The 14,910-nt window shown below is 45.5% G+C and overlaps 1 protein-coding gene across 2 annotated transcripts in view; it reads right to left on the bottom strand.

Moving 5' to 3' along the window:
- PRICKLE3 (prickle planar cell polarity protein 3) overlaps positions 1-14,910 on the bottom strand; it is a 31,319-nt gene continuing 16,409 nt past the window's right edge. The window contains exons 2-8 of one of the 2 annotated variants that reach the window (XM_069748359.1): positions 7,801-7,886; positions 4,950-5,130; positions 4,747-4,860; positions 3,491-3,631; positions 3,122-3,325; positions 2,840-3,026; positions 1-1,606 (exon numbers count right to left, since the gene is read on the bottom strand). In XM_069748359.1, the coding sequence (XP_069604460.1) occupies positions 918-1,606; positions 2,840-3,026; positions 3,122-3,325; positions 3,491-3,631; positions 4,747-4,860; positions 4,950-5,130; positions 7,801-7,886 (1,602 nt within the window). In that variant the 3' untranslated portion in view covers positions 1-917. The remainder of the gene's footprint in view (positions 1,607-2,839; positions 3,027-3,121; positions 3,326-3,490; positions 3,632-4,746; positions 4,861-4,949; positions 5,131-7,800; positions 7,887-14,910) is intronic. The other variant, XM_069748361.1, reaches the window with a different exon arrangement.

Below are 14,910 nucleotides of genomic sequence, written 5' to 3'. Positions count from 1 at the left end.
TATATTTCAAAAGATGGATATTTTTATAGCCCATGACAACACATCACAACAATTAACAATATCGCAATATATCCTAGTGCAAATCAGGACACAAGAAGATAAGCACAATAAAAATGAAATGTAAAAATGGATCTCTTTCGCAGTTTGGCTGTGTAACCAGGTTTAAAGCCGGTATAACCATATTCTATTTTATCGAACGGGGGTATTTGGTGCAGTCAGTAAAAGTCTCCATGGCAGATCATATGCAATCACATATTTATCGTCTGTTATATCATACTACACCTGGCTGGTATTATCCCGATTGTTTTCACTGCCGAGCAGCTCCTTGTGGGAGGGACTTCAGTATGATTGGCAGCTCTACTCTCAAGCATTAGCAGTTCTCGTGCAATGCGTTTCCAATGGGACAGGTCATAAGTATCAGGTCAGTGGTGGTCTGACATCCAGCACCCCCACGAGATTGACCACTACACAGTGTATGGATCTGTGTTGTTCCACCTCCGTAGATTGTGTACTTCCTTTGGCCACAGCATCCTGTGTTACCTGATTAATGGAGGTGCTGATTGTTGGACCCCACTGATTGACGATGACCATTTCTACAGAGAGAGTGATCGATAAATATCTCAGTTCTGGACAACTCCTTTAAGCTTTATTGTTGACTGGACATTCCCTTTAGAAGATACTTCAAAATTCTTAGGTAAGGGCTATCGTCATTACTAAGGATTAGGTGTCTGTTACCGCTAATCTTTACATAGAATATGGCATGTAAGTGATTGTATCTATCCTGAATTTCTTCCAACTCGAATGACAAATACATATACTGCTTCCACATCGATGATGACAGTACCTCACTAAATATCAATTCTGAGTCTGAGTTTAGAAGGTGACATTGGTGACATACAATGACCCCCGCAGGTGGTTCAGGACAGGTTGCAATTCTTGTCTTTCTTCTTTGGTGTTGGGGGAGGTTTGGGAGGAGTAGGATGTCCTGGAGGTCTCATAAAAGCAGGCAAAGGAATTGGTTCTCCTAAAAAATATCCATCCTCCTCTTCATCTGAAGATGAAGAGGATGTAGACGAGAACGACGGACAGGTGAAATGTATGGGTTCTTTTAGTTCAGTACTAAGGGGAATCTTAAAGGTAACTCGAGGACCGGTTCGATTTTGACTCCTGAGGTCGGGCAGAGAGCGTCTTTGAGAACATTCGCGGGAAAATTCGCGAGGTGCTCCTCTTAGGCTGGAATGTATGGACCTCGGAGGAGTTATATATGAGTTACAATGCTGGGGCGTCCTAGTTTGGTCAATCATAGACATGGCTCTTCTTCCTCCTCCCATTCGTCTTTCTTCGAAATTTTCTCCCTCTGGTTCTATGTTGGTAGATGTGCCAATATCTCTTGTTTCCTTGCGTGTAGATACATCTGATTGTGCCGGGCTGATAGAGCGCTCACTGTTTGTGCGTGGCAGACTGCATGCCCGGGAGCAATAAATTTGTCCATGACGTGGTAGGAATGGTCTGCCCAGAAGAGATGACCCACACCTATCGCAACAGAAGCAGCGTTCAGATGCATGCCAGTGCTGTCCTCCATGAGATAGCTGTCCTTCATCGACACCTGGGGGCCAAGACACCGTTTATTAGCTTATGGAAGACTGGTACAAGTCCTAGAGATGCCCTCGTCTGCCCATAGAGATGCCCTCTTCTACTCACGGCGATGCCTTGTTCTACCCACGGCAATGTCCTTTTCTCCCCTCAGAGATGCCCTATTCTGCACACATGGGAAATCCAACTAACTATTCACTTATACAGAACAGGACCATATCTCATTGTGTCTTTAAGTTAGTTTGTCATTTAGGAGATGGAAAAGTTAGATGAAAACCCCTGTGATGGTAGCCATATTGTTTACCATCCGGTTTGTAAAGGGGTTCTACGCTTTGAACATCTCTTAGGCTAGGTTCACATTGCGTTAATGGGTTAACGCTAACGGACTACGTTGCACGGCGAAAATGTCGCAATTAACACCGTGCAACGGGTCCGTTAGCGCACGCATTGACAGCAATGTGATTTTTTGCTGTAGCGCATCGCTAGCGCATGCCATTTTCGGCACGCGCTAGCGATGTGCCGTTCTTTTGTGACGGACCTCGGACGCTGCTTGCAGCTTGCTGCTTGCGTCCGAGGCCCGTCCCTCGCTGGCGCAGATCGGGGATGTGCGCTAGCGGGGACGCTGAACGCGGACCCTAAACAAACATTGCGTTACCGCAATCCGCTAGCGCTATGCGCTTAACGGATTGCCCTAACGCAATGTGAACTAAGCCTAACGTGTTACAACTTTCTTTTGACAAAATAATCATCACAAAGTGTATCTCGGATCTGACCCCCAGTGATCGTCTGTGATCTGTGGGAAAACCTTCTAAGAGTTGATCAATTTCCCTACAGTGCCTCCACAGGAGAAATAAGGCATTACACAGTGCACATTAAATCAACGGGTTGCCTGTGTAATGCAGTACAGGACTGGTCCTCCAGAGTAAAAGACACTTGTAGCCAAAAGATAAGGGTCAAGAACAAGGGGTATCTGGCTATTAACTCAAAATTTCCTAATAGGGTACATAATAATACTCCATCAACAGGACAAAATGGATGAATTTAAGGGGGTTGTCCACTATTTGTTGTCACCCCTTAAATGCAAATGTATTCCAGGTAAAGTGAGAAAAAAATCTCCGGGAGGCGAGCATAATTTTTTTTTGTGTTTTTTTTTATCTACTTGGCACTCTTGAATGCAATATGGGTTTGGCCAAGCAGTGGACAATCCCTTGAAGGACTTTATTTACAGATGATTTTTTTTCCTCACCTATGATCTCACCGCAGCTGTCACAGTACTGTGCGTAGAGTTTCTCATAGCAGGCAGAGCAGTATGGCCGCTTATCCTTCATTACATGGCGGTGCCCAACAACAGAACATTCACACTCGAAGCAGCAGAAATGCCTGGTGTGCCAGTGGAAACCCTCAGCCTGTGTGCATTCCACCGAGAAGATGATCTAAAAGACAAAACATCCAGGAACCACAAAAAAATAGAAAATATTTAATTTACAATTAATAGGTAAACTACTTGGCAGATGATGGGGGCACTCACCTCATCACATGCCAAGCATCGTGGTCGCTGAAGTTCAGCATGGTGCCGGCCACAGTACACTTGTCCTCCATGGTAGAAGTAGATGAGGTCACAAAGTAGCTCCGAGCACTGCGTACAGGAGAAACACTGAGGATGCCAACAAGAGCCTAGTCCTGCTCTTGATGCAAATACTGCCACATCACCTCCACCAATTTGGTGTCCACACTGCACAAGGATAGATTTTGTTATAGTATGATTGTTACGTTTTTGGTAGAATTAGGCAATCAACTAAGTTACCAACTATGTGAGATTGGGGTTCACAAAAAGTCAAATTAACAATCCAGGATCAAGTTATAACGCTATGATTGCTTGCATTATATGTCCTCTTACCTTCTGGCAGACTGTGCCACTCATGGTTCTGGAGACAGGACGTACAGATCCACGACCCAAATTTTCAAGTTTCCGTTTCTGGCCGAAAAGTATTAGTAACTCCTCTTCTTCCTCTCCCTGCAAAGAGCAGCAGTACCGGGCCTGGGACAGGTCCGGCTTACAACTAACAGCGGTACTGGGCCTAGCACAGAACAAACAGCAGCACTGGATCTGCCACAGAACCACGCAAGGAGTAACACAGAAAGCAGAGAAGAAGGGAGCAAAGTATACAGAACTTGAAGAACCCTTGATCTAGACTCGAAGGCACCGAGGAAGTATCTCTAGCATGGGCTTTACGAGATAAAATGGGAAATACTGTGACCCAGAGGAAGATTAGGGCTAACCTTAACATACTTTATTACAGTTCCTGTGTAATGTCCTGCTCACACATTTGGCTATCAACATATTGAACCCTGGTGGCCTCTAAGTATCCAACTAGCAAGGAATTGCAGCATACAAAACGCTCCCAAGAATGGAGGGAGACATTAAATCATATTCTTCTTGTTTGTGATGTGGCACAGAGTCAGTGGAGAGCCAAAGGGTCAATATCAGATAAAAGACAGAAGTACCAGGGACCAGAGGCAAAGTCAAGTCAGAGTCAAAGCCGAGTCAAACACCGGGGAATCCAACAGCAATCAGGAAAACACTAAGACAGGAGGGTAGGGAAGGAAGGATAGACACGGGCAAGGTCAGAAAGCGCAGCAGGACCAATCAGGGTACTACCAGAGCCAGATACACACGCCGTAGGCAAAAAAAATATAACAGACACCACCTACAGGATGCAGCGGAGCTAAATAGCAAATCTGAACCCAGAATGAGGCAAAGCAAAGTTAACCCTTGACATGATCAGTCTGGGAAAAGAGCAGACAGGACTCAAAACCCGGACTGGATCATGACATATTGGCATTCTTCTGCTTGTGGCTTGTGAACTTCTGTAGATGAACTATTGTTCAATTTGAAGGTCTTCAGGTCAATACATGAGGCAAAAGAAAGGTCCAAGTTGGACATCAACACAATAAAGCTCCATTAGATCAACTTCTCAGAGTGTCAAGAGCATGGATGACTCCCCCTATCCGCCTCACTGAAAACCGCCATGTTTTGTAGACTGAGCGTTATATAGAAACCACTATATAAAATGCTAGCTAATATTGGTACTAAGAAACAAAAAGAAGGGAAGATATTTCAGTTCTAATTTAATCCTCAACCATTCTACTTACCTCACAGTCATGTGGGGGTAGTTGGCGTAGAAGTTGCCTTAGTCTGTATCTTTCTCCCATACTCTGCACATATGGGACTTTGTCCTCTGGGAGACATCTGAAATATTGGTGAACCTGAGTGAGATAAAACCCCATAACGTACGTTTTATTGACTGGCATGATACTGTATATTTTACTATTATTACTGTGAGGATAAGTGATACCTGCGCAGGTGTTAGTCCAGGGGGCACCCATGCATATTTCTCAAAGGCAGAGTCAGAACTGCTTTCTCCTGAGGATAAGCGATTTGCTCCTACCATTTGACATAGAGATCTCTCCAGTTCCCGATGAGATGTGGAACTCCCATGATCTTCCCATGGACAGTGACATTGCTGGCAGATCTTCCTGGAATAAAAAGTAATAGTTGTAGAAATGGAGACGTTTGGTATGAAAAGGAGAACTGTGTAGCCTGGTAGAAACTGCTTTGTAGCTAGCTAGCAAGTGGGGGTGAGTATTGCTAGCTGTATATGGTGCACTAGCCCAGGACTACAAAAAGGGTCACACAGAAGCAACTAGAAAGCTCCAGCTCCAACTCCCATGATCTTCCTATGGACAGTGACAATGCTGGCAGATCTTCCTGGAAAAAAAAGTAATAGTTACCGAAGTCAAATGGAGCAGTTTGGTATGAAAAGGAGAACTGTGTAGCCTGGTAGAAACTGCGTTGTAGCTAGCTAGCAAGTGGGGGGTGAGTATTGCTAGCTGTATATGGTGCACTACCCCGGGACTACAAAAAGGGTCACACAGAAGCAACTAGAACTGCTGTGGCTGGGATGTAAGAAATTTAGGTTGATGTGATCTCTTTAATTGTGTAATGTGTATTAGGGTCGGGACTATTGGGTACACAGAGCAGGGACCATGTAGGGAGTTGTAAGGCATTTTTATTTTGCTATGTGGTCATTCTTGCACAGTGTTTTCCCCCCCGAATACCTCGCCACTTCTAGATTGACAATGTAGTAATCCTAATATGCTAAATCAAAGCCCCTTTTCCCCCATGCAGCTCCCTTTCCAATTAAGATGCACCCGAAAGGCTGGTGAGCACAGAAGAGCATTGTTATTGCAGAATATTAACTGCAAAAAAAAGAGAAAAGGAGTTATCCAAGAGTAAGAAATGCTGTGCTTGTAAGTCCACATTACTGACCACTTACACACACTTTTGCATTTACAGTCGACGTAGTTTCCTAGAACTTTGGACTACGCTAGGTCAGCCAGGTCAATGAAAAGTTGTTTTAGGAACTCCGAGGAATGTGACACATTAATAGCACCGCATGACTGGAGATTAGCCTGGCATTGTCCTGATGCCTAGAAATGAAGAAAATATCTCTGCCACAGGCAAAATATAGAATGATAAAATGTGGACCGAGCTTTATGAAGCTTTAACTGGGACAGATTCTTCATAGGCCTACAAGACATGTTAATTTCTAGTAAAGGGATCCCTCCAGCATAATGAACTATAATCAGTTTTGCTTTCTAACTTTCTTCTTGACTGTGCACCAGCATCAATGTAGCCCAGGTAGACCGTGACCCGGGGGTAAGTGTGCTCAATGTCATACTAAAACACTGCACTATAGCTATGATGGGAGAGGCATAGATGAGCTGATGAAAGAAGTTGGTTTGGCACCAATGGGCTGAGTGCGGATGGTCCTGGAAAACCTAGAATGGGCCGATGTGATTGTTAAGCTAAGGTTAGTCCACGGTGACCATGGTGGGACGCTGGGAGCCAGACTGGCTTGTCTATAGTGGACGTATTGCGAGAGGTGGTGGGCTGGAATGAGAAGCTTCAGGGTTTTGGGTGAGAGGTACCATCATGGTGACACCTAGCAAGGCCTTTAGAAGGACACTGAGGAACAGACAGTGAAGTGGTAAAATCTTAGCCATGGGAAAGGGAAACTTGTGGGTTTCTGTGCTGGATTCTCCGAAAGTGGGTGGAAAGGATGTTAGAGCTTTATGGGCAGGGGGACTGTAATTTGGATTTAGAGGGGCTATAAGCATGGGAAAGACTGGTGACCGGTGTGTATGGGGAGATTGGCTGCCATGAAGCTTCTGGTGTGTCTTGGAAGGATCAGTCAAGTTATAGGAGGAATTGGCTATGGTAGTAAGTTGGGTGTGGGAACGACCCTCAACCTGTGAAAGTGACCCAAAGTTGCATTGTGCAAGTTGTACTGAGTTCCTGAGGTCTGCGTGATGGAAAATGAAAAGCTTCTGGTACGGACTCAGTTTTTTTGGTACAAGTGCTATGTACTGTATTTTTACAGATAGATCACAGCCCTACTACAATCAATGTGGCATTTCACGTGTCCTTTTTTTTTCCTGGCCTACTTTGAAGTTTCCCCATGAGAAAATGTATAGCACATGTATGTCATCCATGTTTATTCTGTATTTTACTGCTTCATGGGTAGAGGAAGCTAATTATTTCTTTCTTTCATGCGCAAAAATTGGATGCAACAAGGATTGTAAAAACTGACACACAAACCAAGCAAAGCACGCTGGGAAAAAAAACAAATGGGTACTAACATATGGTAGTGCCAAGTCTTCAGAGTGAGAGTTGTTCCTTGTAGTCACTCTCTGCTCTCATTGGTGAAGCAGCATCTCCATAGAGGACACATATACATGTGCTTCTCACAAAATTAGAATAGCATCTAAAAGTTAATTTATTTCACTTCTTCAATACGAAAAGTGAAACTCATATATTATATAGGGTCATTACAGACAGAGTGATCAATTTCACATGTTTATTTCTGTAAATGTTGATGATTATGGCTTACAGCCAATGAAAACCCAAAAGTCATTATCTCACTAAATTACATTAATTAACAAAAAAAGACGTGTAATGGCTTCCTAACCATGTAAAAAGGGCCTTTAATTTGTTTCAGTTCAGTAGGATCCACAATCATGGGGAAGACTGCTGACTTGACAGCTGTCCAGAAGGCAGTCATTGACACACTCCACAAGGAGGGTTTATATAGAAGGAGGGTTTATATACAAGGAGTACATAAAAATGATTATATTTTAACATACCTCCATCGGTGTGCAAGGAAACCTGGGCACCGCTCTTTGCAGGAGTAACATGGCTGACCTTGACCTGTGACATTAATCTCCGCTCCCTAGTACAGAAATGAAAATCACTGAAATTAATTACAGATGGGGAAAATATAGATCTATCTAAGACATTTTCTAGGTTTTCATACATTTTGTCGAAAACAGTTTGCTCTGCGGACGAGCGCACGGAGCAACGTGGGGTCATGAATGGCCTAAGTTTTAGTATGGCCTGAACCCACTCTTACACCACCCAACAAGGTTATAATCTGGCCTCCAAGGAAATTGGTATCCATTTGCTTTTCTTGCACAGTACTCCGTATAGGGAATTAATGTAAATCTGACATCACGGTTGGCAAACATTTATATTGGTTTCCATATTGGACTCCAGGAAAATCAAGTGGCAGAACTCTAATTTGTTGTAACTACCATATTGCAAAATTGGTTCTCTAACCCAATGATGCGGCCATCACAGTGGTAGCGGGTCCAACAGTAAGCGGGCCCAGAGGAGAAGGAGACCTGCCAGATCCCCAACCAAGAACTTGTCTCAGCTGTATGGCATCTGCAGCAGGGAATATACAGCTGAAACCTGTGGCGGAGCAGAGAGCCATTGGATCCCTGCTCCACCACTTACTCCAGTAAGTCAAAAGCTGCTTTAGCTGCTGTCATTTACTAGAGGTCCAGAGTGTATGGAAAACATCAGGCAGGCGCTGCCTGCTCCAGGCTGAAAGCTGCCAGAAGAGGAAAGGAAGCCGCATCGCTCATCGGGCCATGGAATCCAGCAAAAGGGGGCATTATTAATATATGGAGGTACAAAAGGGGCATTATTAATATATGGAGGCAAAGAAGGGGCACTTTTAATATATGAAGGCACAGAAGGGGCATTATTAATATATGGAGGCACAGAAGGGGGCTTAATTAATTTATGGAGTGTGGGCACTGAGTCGAATCATTTATGAGGGTTGTGTCCCCAAGGATGTGGAATGCCCGCCAGGCCTGTGGGGTACTCTGTACCGGGTCCGGTACTTAGAGATGTGTCATGGCGGCGGTGACCAGGTCCATGGCCCTGGGCGCTAATGTTAAAGGGACGGTCTTTAAAGGGGTTTGTGAAATAATAAAAGTTTGTCACGCCACCTGTGATACTCATGGGTGAACGACGCTGCTTAACCCCTTTACCCCCAAGGGTGGTTTGCACGTTATAGACCGGGCCAATTTTTACAATTCTGACCGCTGTCCCTTTATGAGGTTATAACTCTGGAACGCTTCAACGGATCCCTGTGATTCTGACATTGTTTTCTCGTGACATATTGTACTTCATGATAGTGTTAAAATTTCTTTGATATTACCTGCATTTATTTGTGAAAAAAATGGAAATTTGGCGAAAATGTTGAAAATTTCGCAATTTTAAAACTTTGAATTTTTATGCAATTAAATCACAGAGATGTGTCACACAAAATACTTAATAAGTAACATTTCCCTCATGTCTACTTTACATCAGCACAATTTTGGAACCAAAATTTTTTTTTGTTAGGGAGTTATAAGGGTTAAAAGTTGACCAGCAATTTCTCATTTTTACAACACCATTTTTTTTTTTAGAGACCACATCCCATTTGAAGTCATTTTGAGGGGTCTATATGATAGAAAATACCCAAGTGTGACACCATTCTAAAAACTGCACCCCTCAAGGTGCTCAAAACCACATTCAAGAAGTTTATTAACCCTTCAGGTGTTTCACAGGAATTTTTGGAATGTTTAAATAAAAATGAACATTTAACTTTTTTCACAAAAAATTTACTTCAGCTCCAATTTGTTTTATTTTACCAAGGGTAACAGGAGAAAATGGACCCCAAACATTGTTGTACAATTTGTCCTGATTACGCCAATACCCCACATGTGGGGGTAAACCACTGTTTAGGCGCATAACAGGCGAAGGAGCGCCGTTTGACTTTTCAATGCAAAATTGACAGAAATTGAGATGGGACGCCATGTTGCGTTTGGAGAGCCACTGATGTGCCTAAACATTGAAACCCCCCACAAGTGACACTGTTTTGGAAAGTAGACCCCCTAAGGAACTTATCTAGAGGTGTGGTGAGCACTTTGACCCACCAAGGGCTTCACAGAAGTTTATAATACAGAGCCGTAAAAATAAAACAAAAAATTTTTCCCACAAAAATTATTTTTTAGCCCCCAGTTTTGTATTTTCCCGAGGGTAACAGGAGAAATTGGACCCCAAAAGTTGTTGTTTAATTTGTTCTGAGTGCGCTGATACCCCATATGTGGGGAGGAACCACCGTTTGGGCACATGGGAGGGCTTGGAAGGGAAAGAGCGCCATTTGGAATGCAGACTTAGATGGAATGGTCTGCAGGCGTCACATTGCGTTTGCAGAGCCCCTAATGTACCTAAACAGTAGAAACCCCCCACAAGTGACCCCATATTGGAAACTAGACCCCACAAGGAACTTATCTAGATATGTTGTGAGAACTTTGAACCCCCAAGTGTTTCACTACAGTTAATAAAGCAGAGCTATGAAAATAAAAATAAAAAATTTCCCCCCAAAAAATTATTTTTTAGCCCCTAGTTTTGTATTTTCCCATGGGTAACAGGAGAAATTGGACCCCAAAAGTTGTTGTCCAATTTGTCCTGAGTACGCTGATACCCCATATGTTGGGGTAAACCCCTCTTTGGGCACACGGGAGAGCTCGGAAGGGAAGGAGCACTGTTTTACTTTTTCAACGCAGAATTGGCTGGAATTGAGATCGGACGCCATGTCGCGTTTGGAGAGCCCCTGATGTGCCTAAACAGTGGAAACCCCCCAATTATAACTGAAATCCTAATCCAAACACACCCCTAACCCTAATCCCAACGGTAACCCTAACCGCACCTCTAACCCTGACACACCCCTAACCCTAATCCCAACCCTATTCCCAACCGTAAATGTAATCTAAACCCTAGCCTTAACCCTAGCCCCAACCCTAGCCCTAACCATAGCCCTAACCCTAGCCCCAACCCTAGCCCCAACCCTAACCCTAACCCTAGCCCTAGCCCCAGGGCCGTATTTGCCAATAGGCACTCGAGGGCACGTGCCTAGGGCAGCGACTATGCGGGGGGCGGCACCAGAGCAAAGGTTTTTTTTTGTTTTTTTTTTAAGGTCCGGGCCGGCGGGGTCACCCTGTCCCTAATAATACCCTCCTCCGTGGTCGCCCACGGTCGCCCGCCCTTGCCCCGACATCATACAGTGTGGACTGGTGAGTCATCATCATACATACTCACCTAGCTAGCTCCAGCAATGCCTGGTCTGGTCTGGTCTCCACGTCGGCCGGCGGCAGCTCGTCCTGCGTGAGGTGCGGTCAGGTGGTACCGCTGCTCATTAAGTTCATGATTATGCGCATATTCCTGAACTTAATGAGCGGTACCACCTGACCGCTCATGCAGGAGGACGAGGGTGCTGCGCCGCCGCCGCCGGGACAGAGGTGGATTCCGCGCGGTGTGGAAAGGAGTCGGACGGACCGACGGTGACTCGGTGAGTATGAATGTCTGATGTCATGATGTGACAGCCAGGGTGGGAGGATGGCGGGGGGAGGACCGTGGACGGGGAGCGGAGCAGCGAGCCGAGCCATGATAGGATGGGAATGGAGCGCGGAGTGGCGGGGTCGGGGAGCCTCAGCCGATGAGCCGCCCATGAATGATGGTGACGCTGATGCGGCGCCCATGCATGGAGGATGGAGCCTGGGGGCGGCTGGCCAGGGGAGAGAGGAGGGCGGCGATGAGCCACGCGTACAGAAGGGAATGGGGGGATGGGAGATGAGCCAGAGAGCCACCCCTGCATACAGGGAGGCCTGGGAGGGGGACAAAACATGAGCCACGCATGGGGGGGATGGGAGATGAGCCATAGCCACCCCTGCATACAGGGAAGCCTGCGAGGGGGACAACACATGAGCCACGCATGGGGGGGATGGGAGATGAGCCAGAGAGCCACCCCTGCATACAGGGAGGCCTGGGAGGGGGACAACACATGAGCCACGCATGGGGGGATGGGAGATGAGCATGAGCCACCCCTGCATACAGGGAGGGGGGACATGAGCCACGCATAGGGGGGATGGGAGATGAGCCAGAGCCACCCCTGCATACAGGGAGAGGGACAACATGAGCCACGCATACAGGGGGGGGGGAGATGAGCCATGCATACAGGAGGGGGGGAGAGATGAGCCATGCATGATGGGAGCGGGAAGCCGATGAGCCATGCATGGGGGGGAGATGAGCCATGCATACAGGATGGGAGGGGGGAGGGGGGTGGGCCATTAAACATTATGCGTGGAGCATCATATGTGGCCATTATACAGTATGGAGCATCATGTGTGGCCATTATACAGTATGGAGCATCATGTGTGGCCATTATACAGTATGGAGCATCATGTGTGGTCATTATACAGTATGGAGCATCATGTGTGGCCACCCATTATACAGTATGAAGCGTCATGTAGAGAGCCATTATACAGTATGGAGCATCATGTGTGGCCATTATACAGTATGGAGCATCATGTGTGGCCATTATACAGTATGGAGCATCATGTGTGGCCATTGTACAGTATGGAGCATCATGTGTGGCCATTATACAGTATGGAGCATCATGTGTGGCCATTGTACAGTATGGAGCATCATGTGTGGCCATTATACAGTATGGAGCATCATGTGTGGCCATTGTACAGTATGGAGCATCATGTGTGGCCATTGTACAGTATGGAGCATCATGTGTGGCCATTATACAGTATGGAGCACCGTGTGGTCATTATACAGTATGGAGCATCATGTGCGGTCATTATACAGTATGGAGCATCATGTGTGGCCATTATACAGTATGGAGCACTGTGTGGCCATTATACAGTATGGAGCATCATGTGTGGCCATTATACAGTATGGAGCATCATGTGTGGCCATTATACAGTATGGAGCATCATGTGTGGCCATTATACAGTATGGAGCATCATGTGTGGTCATTATACAGTATGGAGCACTGTGTGGCCATTATACAGTATGGAGCATCATGTGTGGCCATTATACAGTATTGAGCATCATGTGTGGCAATTATACAGTATTGAGCATCATGTGTGGCCATTATACAGTATGGAGCATCATGTGTGGCCATTATACAGTATGGAGCATCATGTGTGGCCATTATACAGTATGGAGCATCATGTGTGGTCATTATACAGTATGGAGCACTGTGTGGCCATTATACAGTATTGAGCATCATGTGGGGTCATTATACAGTATGGAGCATCATGTGTGGCCATTATACAGTATGGAGCATTGTGTGGCCATTTTTTTTTTTTGGTTATAATTATTGTATATGAAACAGTGTGATCAGCAGTGCTAAATGGGTGTGGTTGGGATTTGGATATGGGTGTGACTAGTTGTGAAATGGGTGTGGTCAGAAGCATGGCCTAAAATTAGCAACCTTTATACCTCTTTCCCTTCAAGAGTTGGGAGGTATGGTACCACATTTGCCAGATCACAGCAAGTGCTGCAAATCCCATAGGGAATGAATGAGGCCGAACGCAGTGTTGCCGTAAGTGATCCGTTACGCGGCAGATGCAAAATAACTGCCCGATCTGCTGCAAAAGGCGACTTTCACATCAGCGATTCTTGCCAAAGTCACTGCCGATAGTGTCATACTCACCAAAAGGGGAGGCAGCACTAAAAGTGCCTAGGGCAGCAGAAACTCTAAATACGGCCCTGCCTAGCCCTAGCCCTAACCCTAGCCCTAGCCCGAACCCTAACCCTAGCCCTAACCCTAACCCTAGCCCTAAACCTAATGGGAAAATGGAAATAAATACATTTTTTAAATTTTTTTATTTTTCCCTAACTAATGGGGTGATGAAGGGGGGTTTGATTTACTTTTATAGTGGGTTATTTAGCGGATTTTTATGATTGGCAGCCATCACACACTAAAAGACGCTTTTTATTGCAAAAAATATTTTTTGCGTTACCACATTTTGAGAGCTATAATTTTTCCATATTTTGGTCCACAGAGTCATGTGAGGTCTTGTTTTTTGCGGGACGAGTTGACGTTTTTATTGGTAACATTTTCGGGCACGTGACAATTTTTTATCGCTTTTTATTCTGATTTTTGTGAGGCAGAATGACCAAAAACCAGCTATTCATGAACTTCTTTTGGGGGAGGCGTTTATACCGTTCCGCAATTGGTAAAATTGATAAAGCAGTTTTATTCTTCGGGTCAGTACGATTACAGCGATACCTCATTTATATCATTTTTTTATGTTTTGGCGCTTTTATACGATAAAAACAATTTTATAAAAAAAATAATTATTTTTGCATCGCTTTATTCTGAGGACTATAATTTTTTTTTTTTTGCTGAAGGGGTTAACTAGTGGGACAGTTTTATGTTGGTTGGGTCGTTACGGACGCAGCGATACTAAATATGTGTACTTTTATTGTTTGTTTTTTATTTAAAGAAATGAATTTATGGGAATAATATTTTTTTTTTTTCATTATTTAGGAATTTTTTTTTTTTTTTTTACACGTGTAGAATTTTTTTTTTTAAACTTTTTTACTTTGTCCCGGGGGGGGACATCACAGATCGGTGATCTGACAGTTTGCTCAGCACTCTGTCAGATCACCGATCTGTCTTAGAGCACAGTGCTTCACAGCACTTCACAGCACTTCACCACAGGCTTCACAGTGCCTGCTCTGAGCAGGCTCTGTGAAGCCACCTCCCTCCCTGCAGGACCCGGATGCCGCGGCCATCTTGGATCCGGGCCTGGAGCAGGGAGGGAGGTAGGAAGACCCTCGCAGCAACGCGATCACATCGCATTGCTGTGGGGGTCTCAGGGAAGCCCGCAGGGAGCCCCCTCCCTGCGCGATGCTTCCCTGCAAACATGATCGCGGTGTGCCGGGGGTTAATGTGCCGGGGGCGGTCCGTGACTGCTCTTGGCACATAGTGCCGGATGCCAGCTGCGATAGGCAGCTGACACCCGGCCGCGATCAACCGCGCTCCCCCCGTGAGCGCGGCCGATCGCGCTGGACGTACTATTCCGTCCTTGGGAAGTAGGGCCCACCCCAACATGGACGGA

This window comes from Ranitomeya imitator, chromosome 2, assembly GCF_032444005.1.
Source record: "Ranitomeya imitator isolate aRanImi1 chromosome 2, aRanImi1.pri, whole genome shotgun sequence".
Lineage (NCBI taxonomy): Eukaryota > Metazoa > Chordata > Amphibia > Anura > Dendrobatidae > Ranitomeya > Ranitomeya imitator.
Note: the sequence above shows the minus strand (reverse complement) of the source record. Positions and strands in the feature narration are given on the sequence as shown.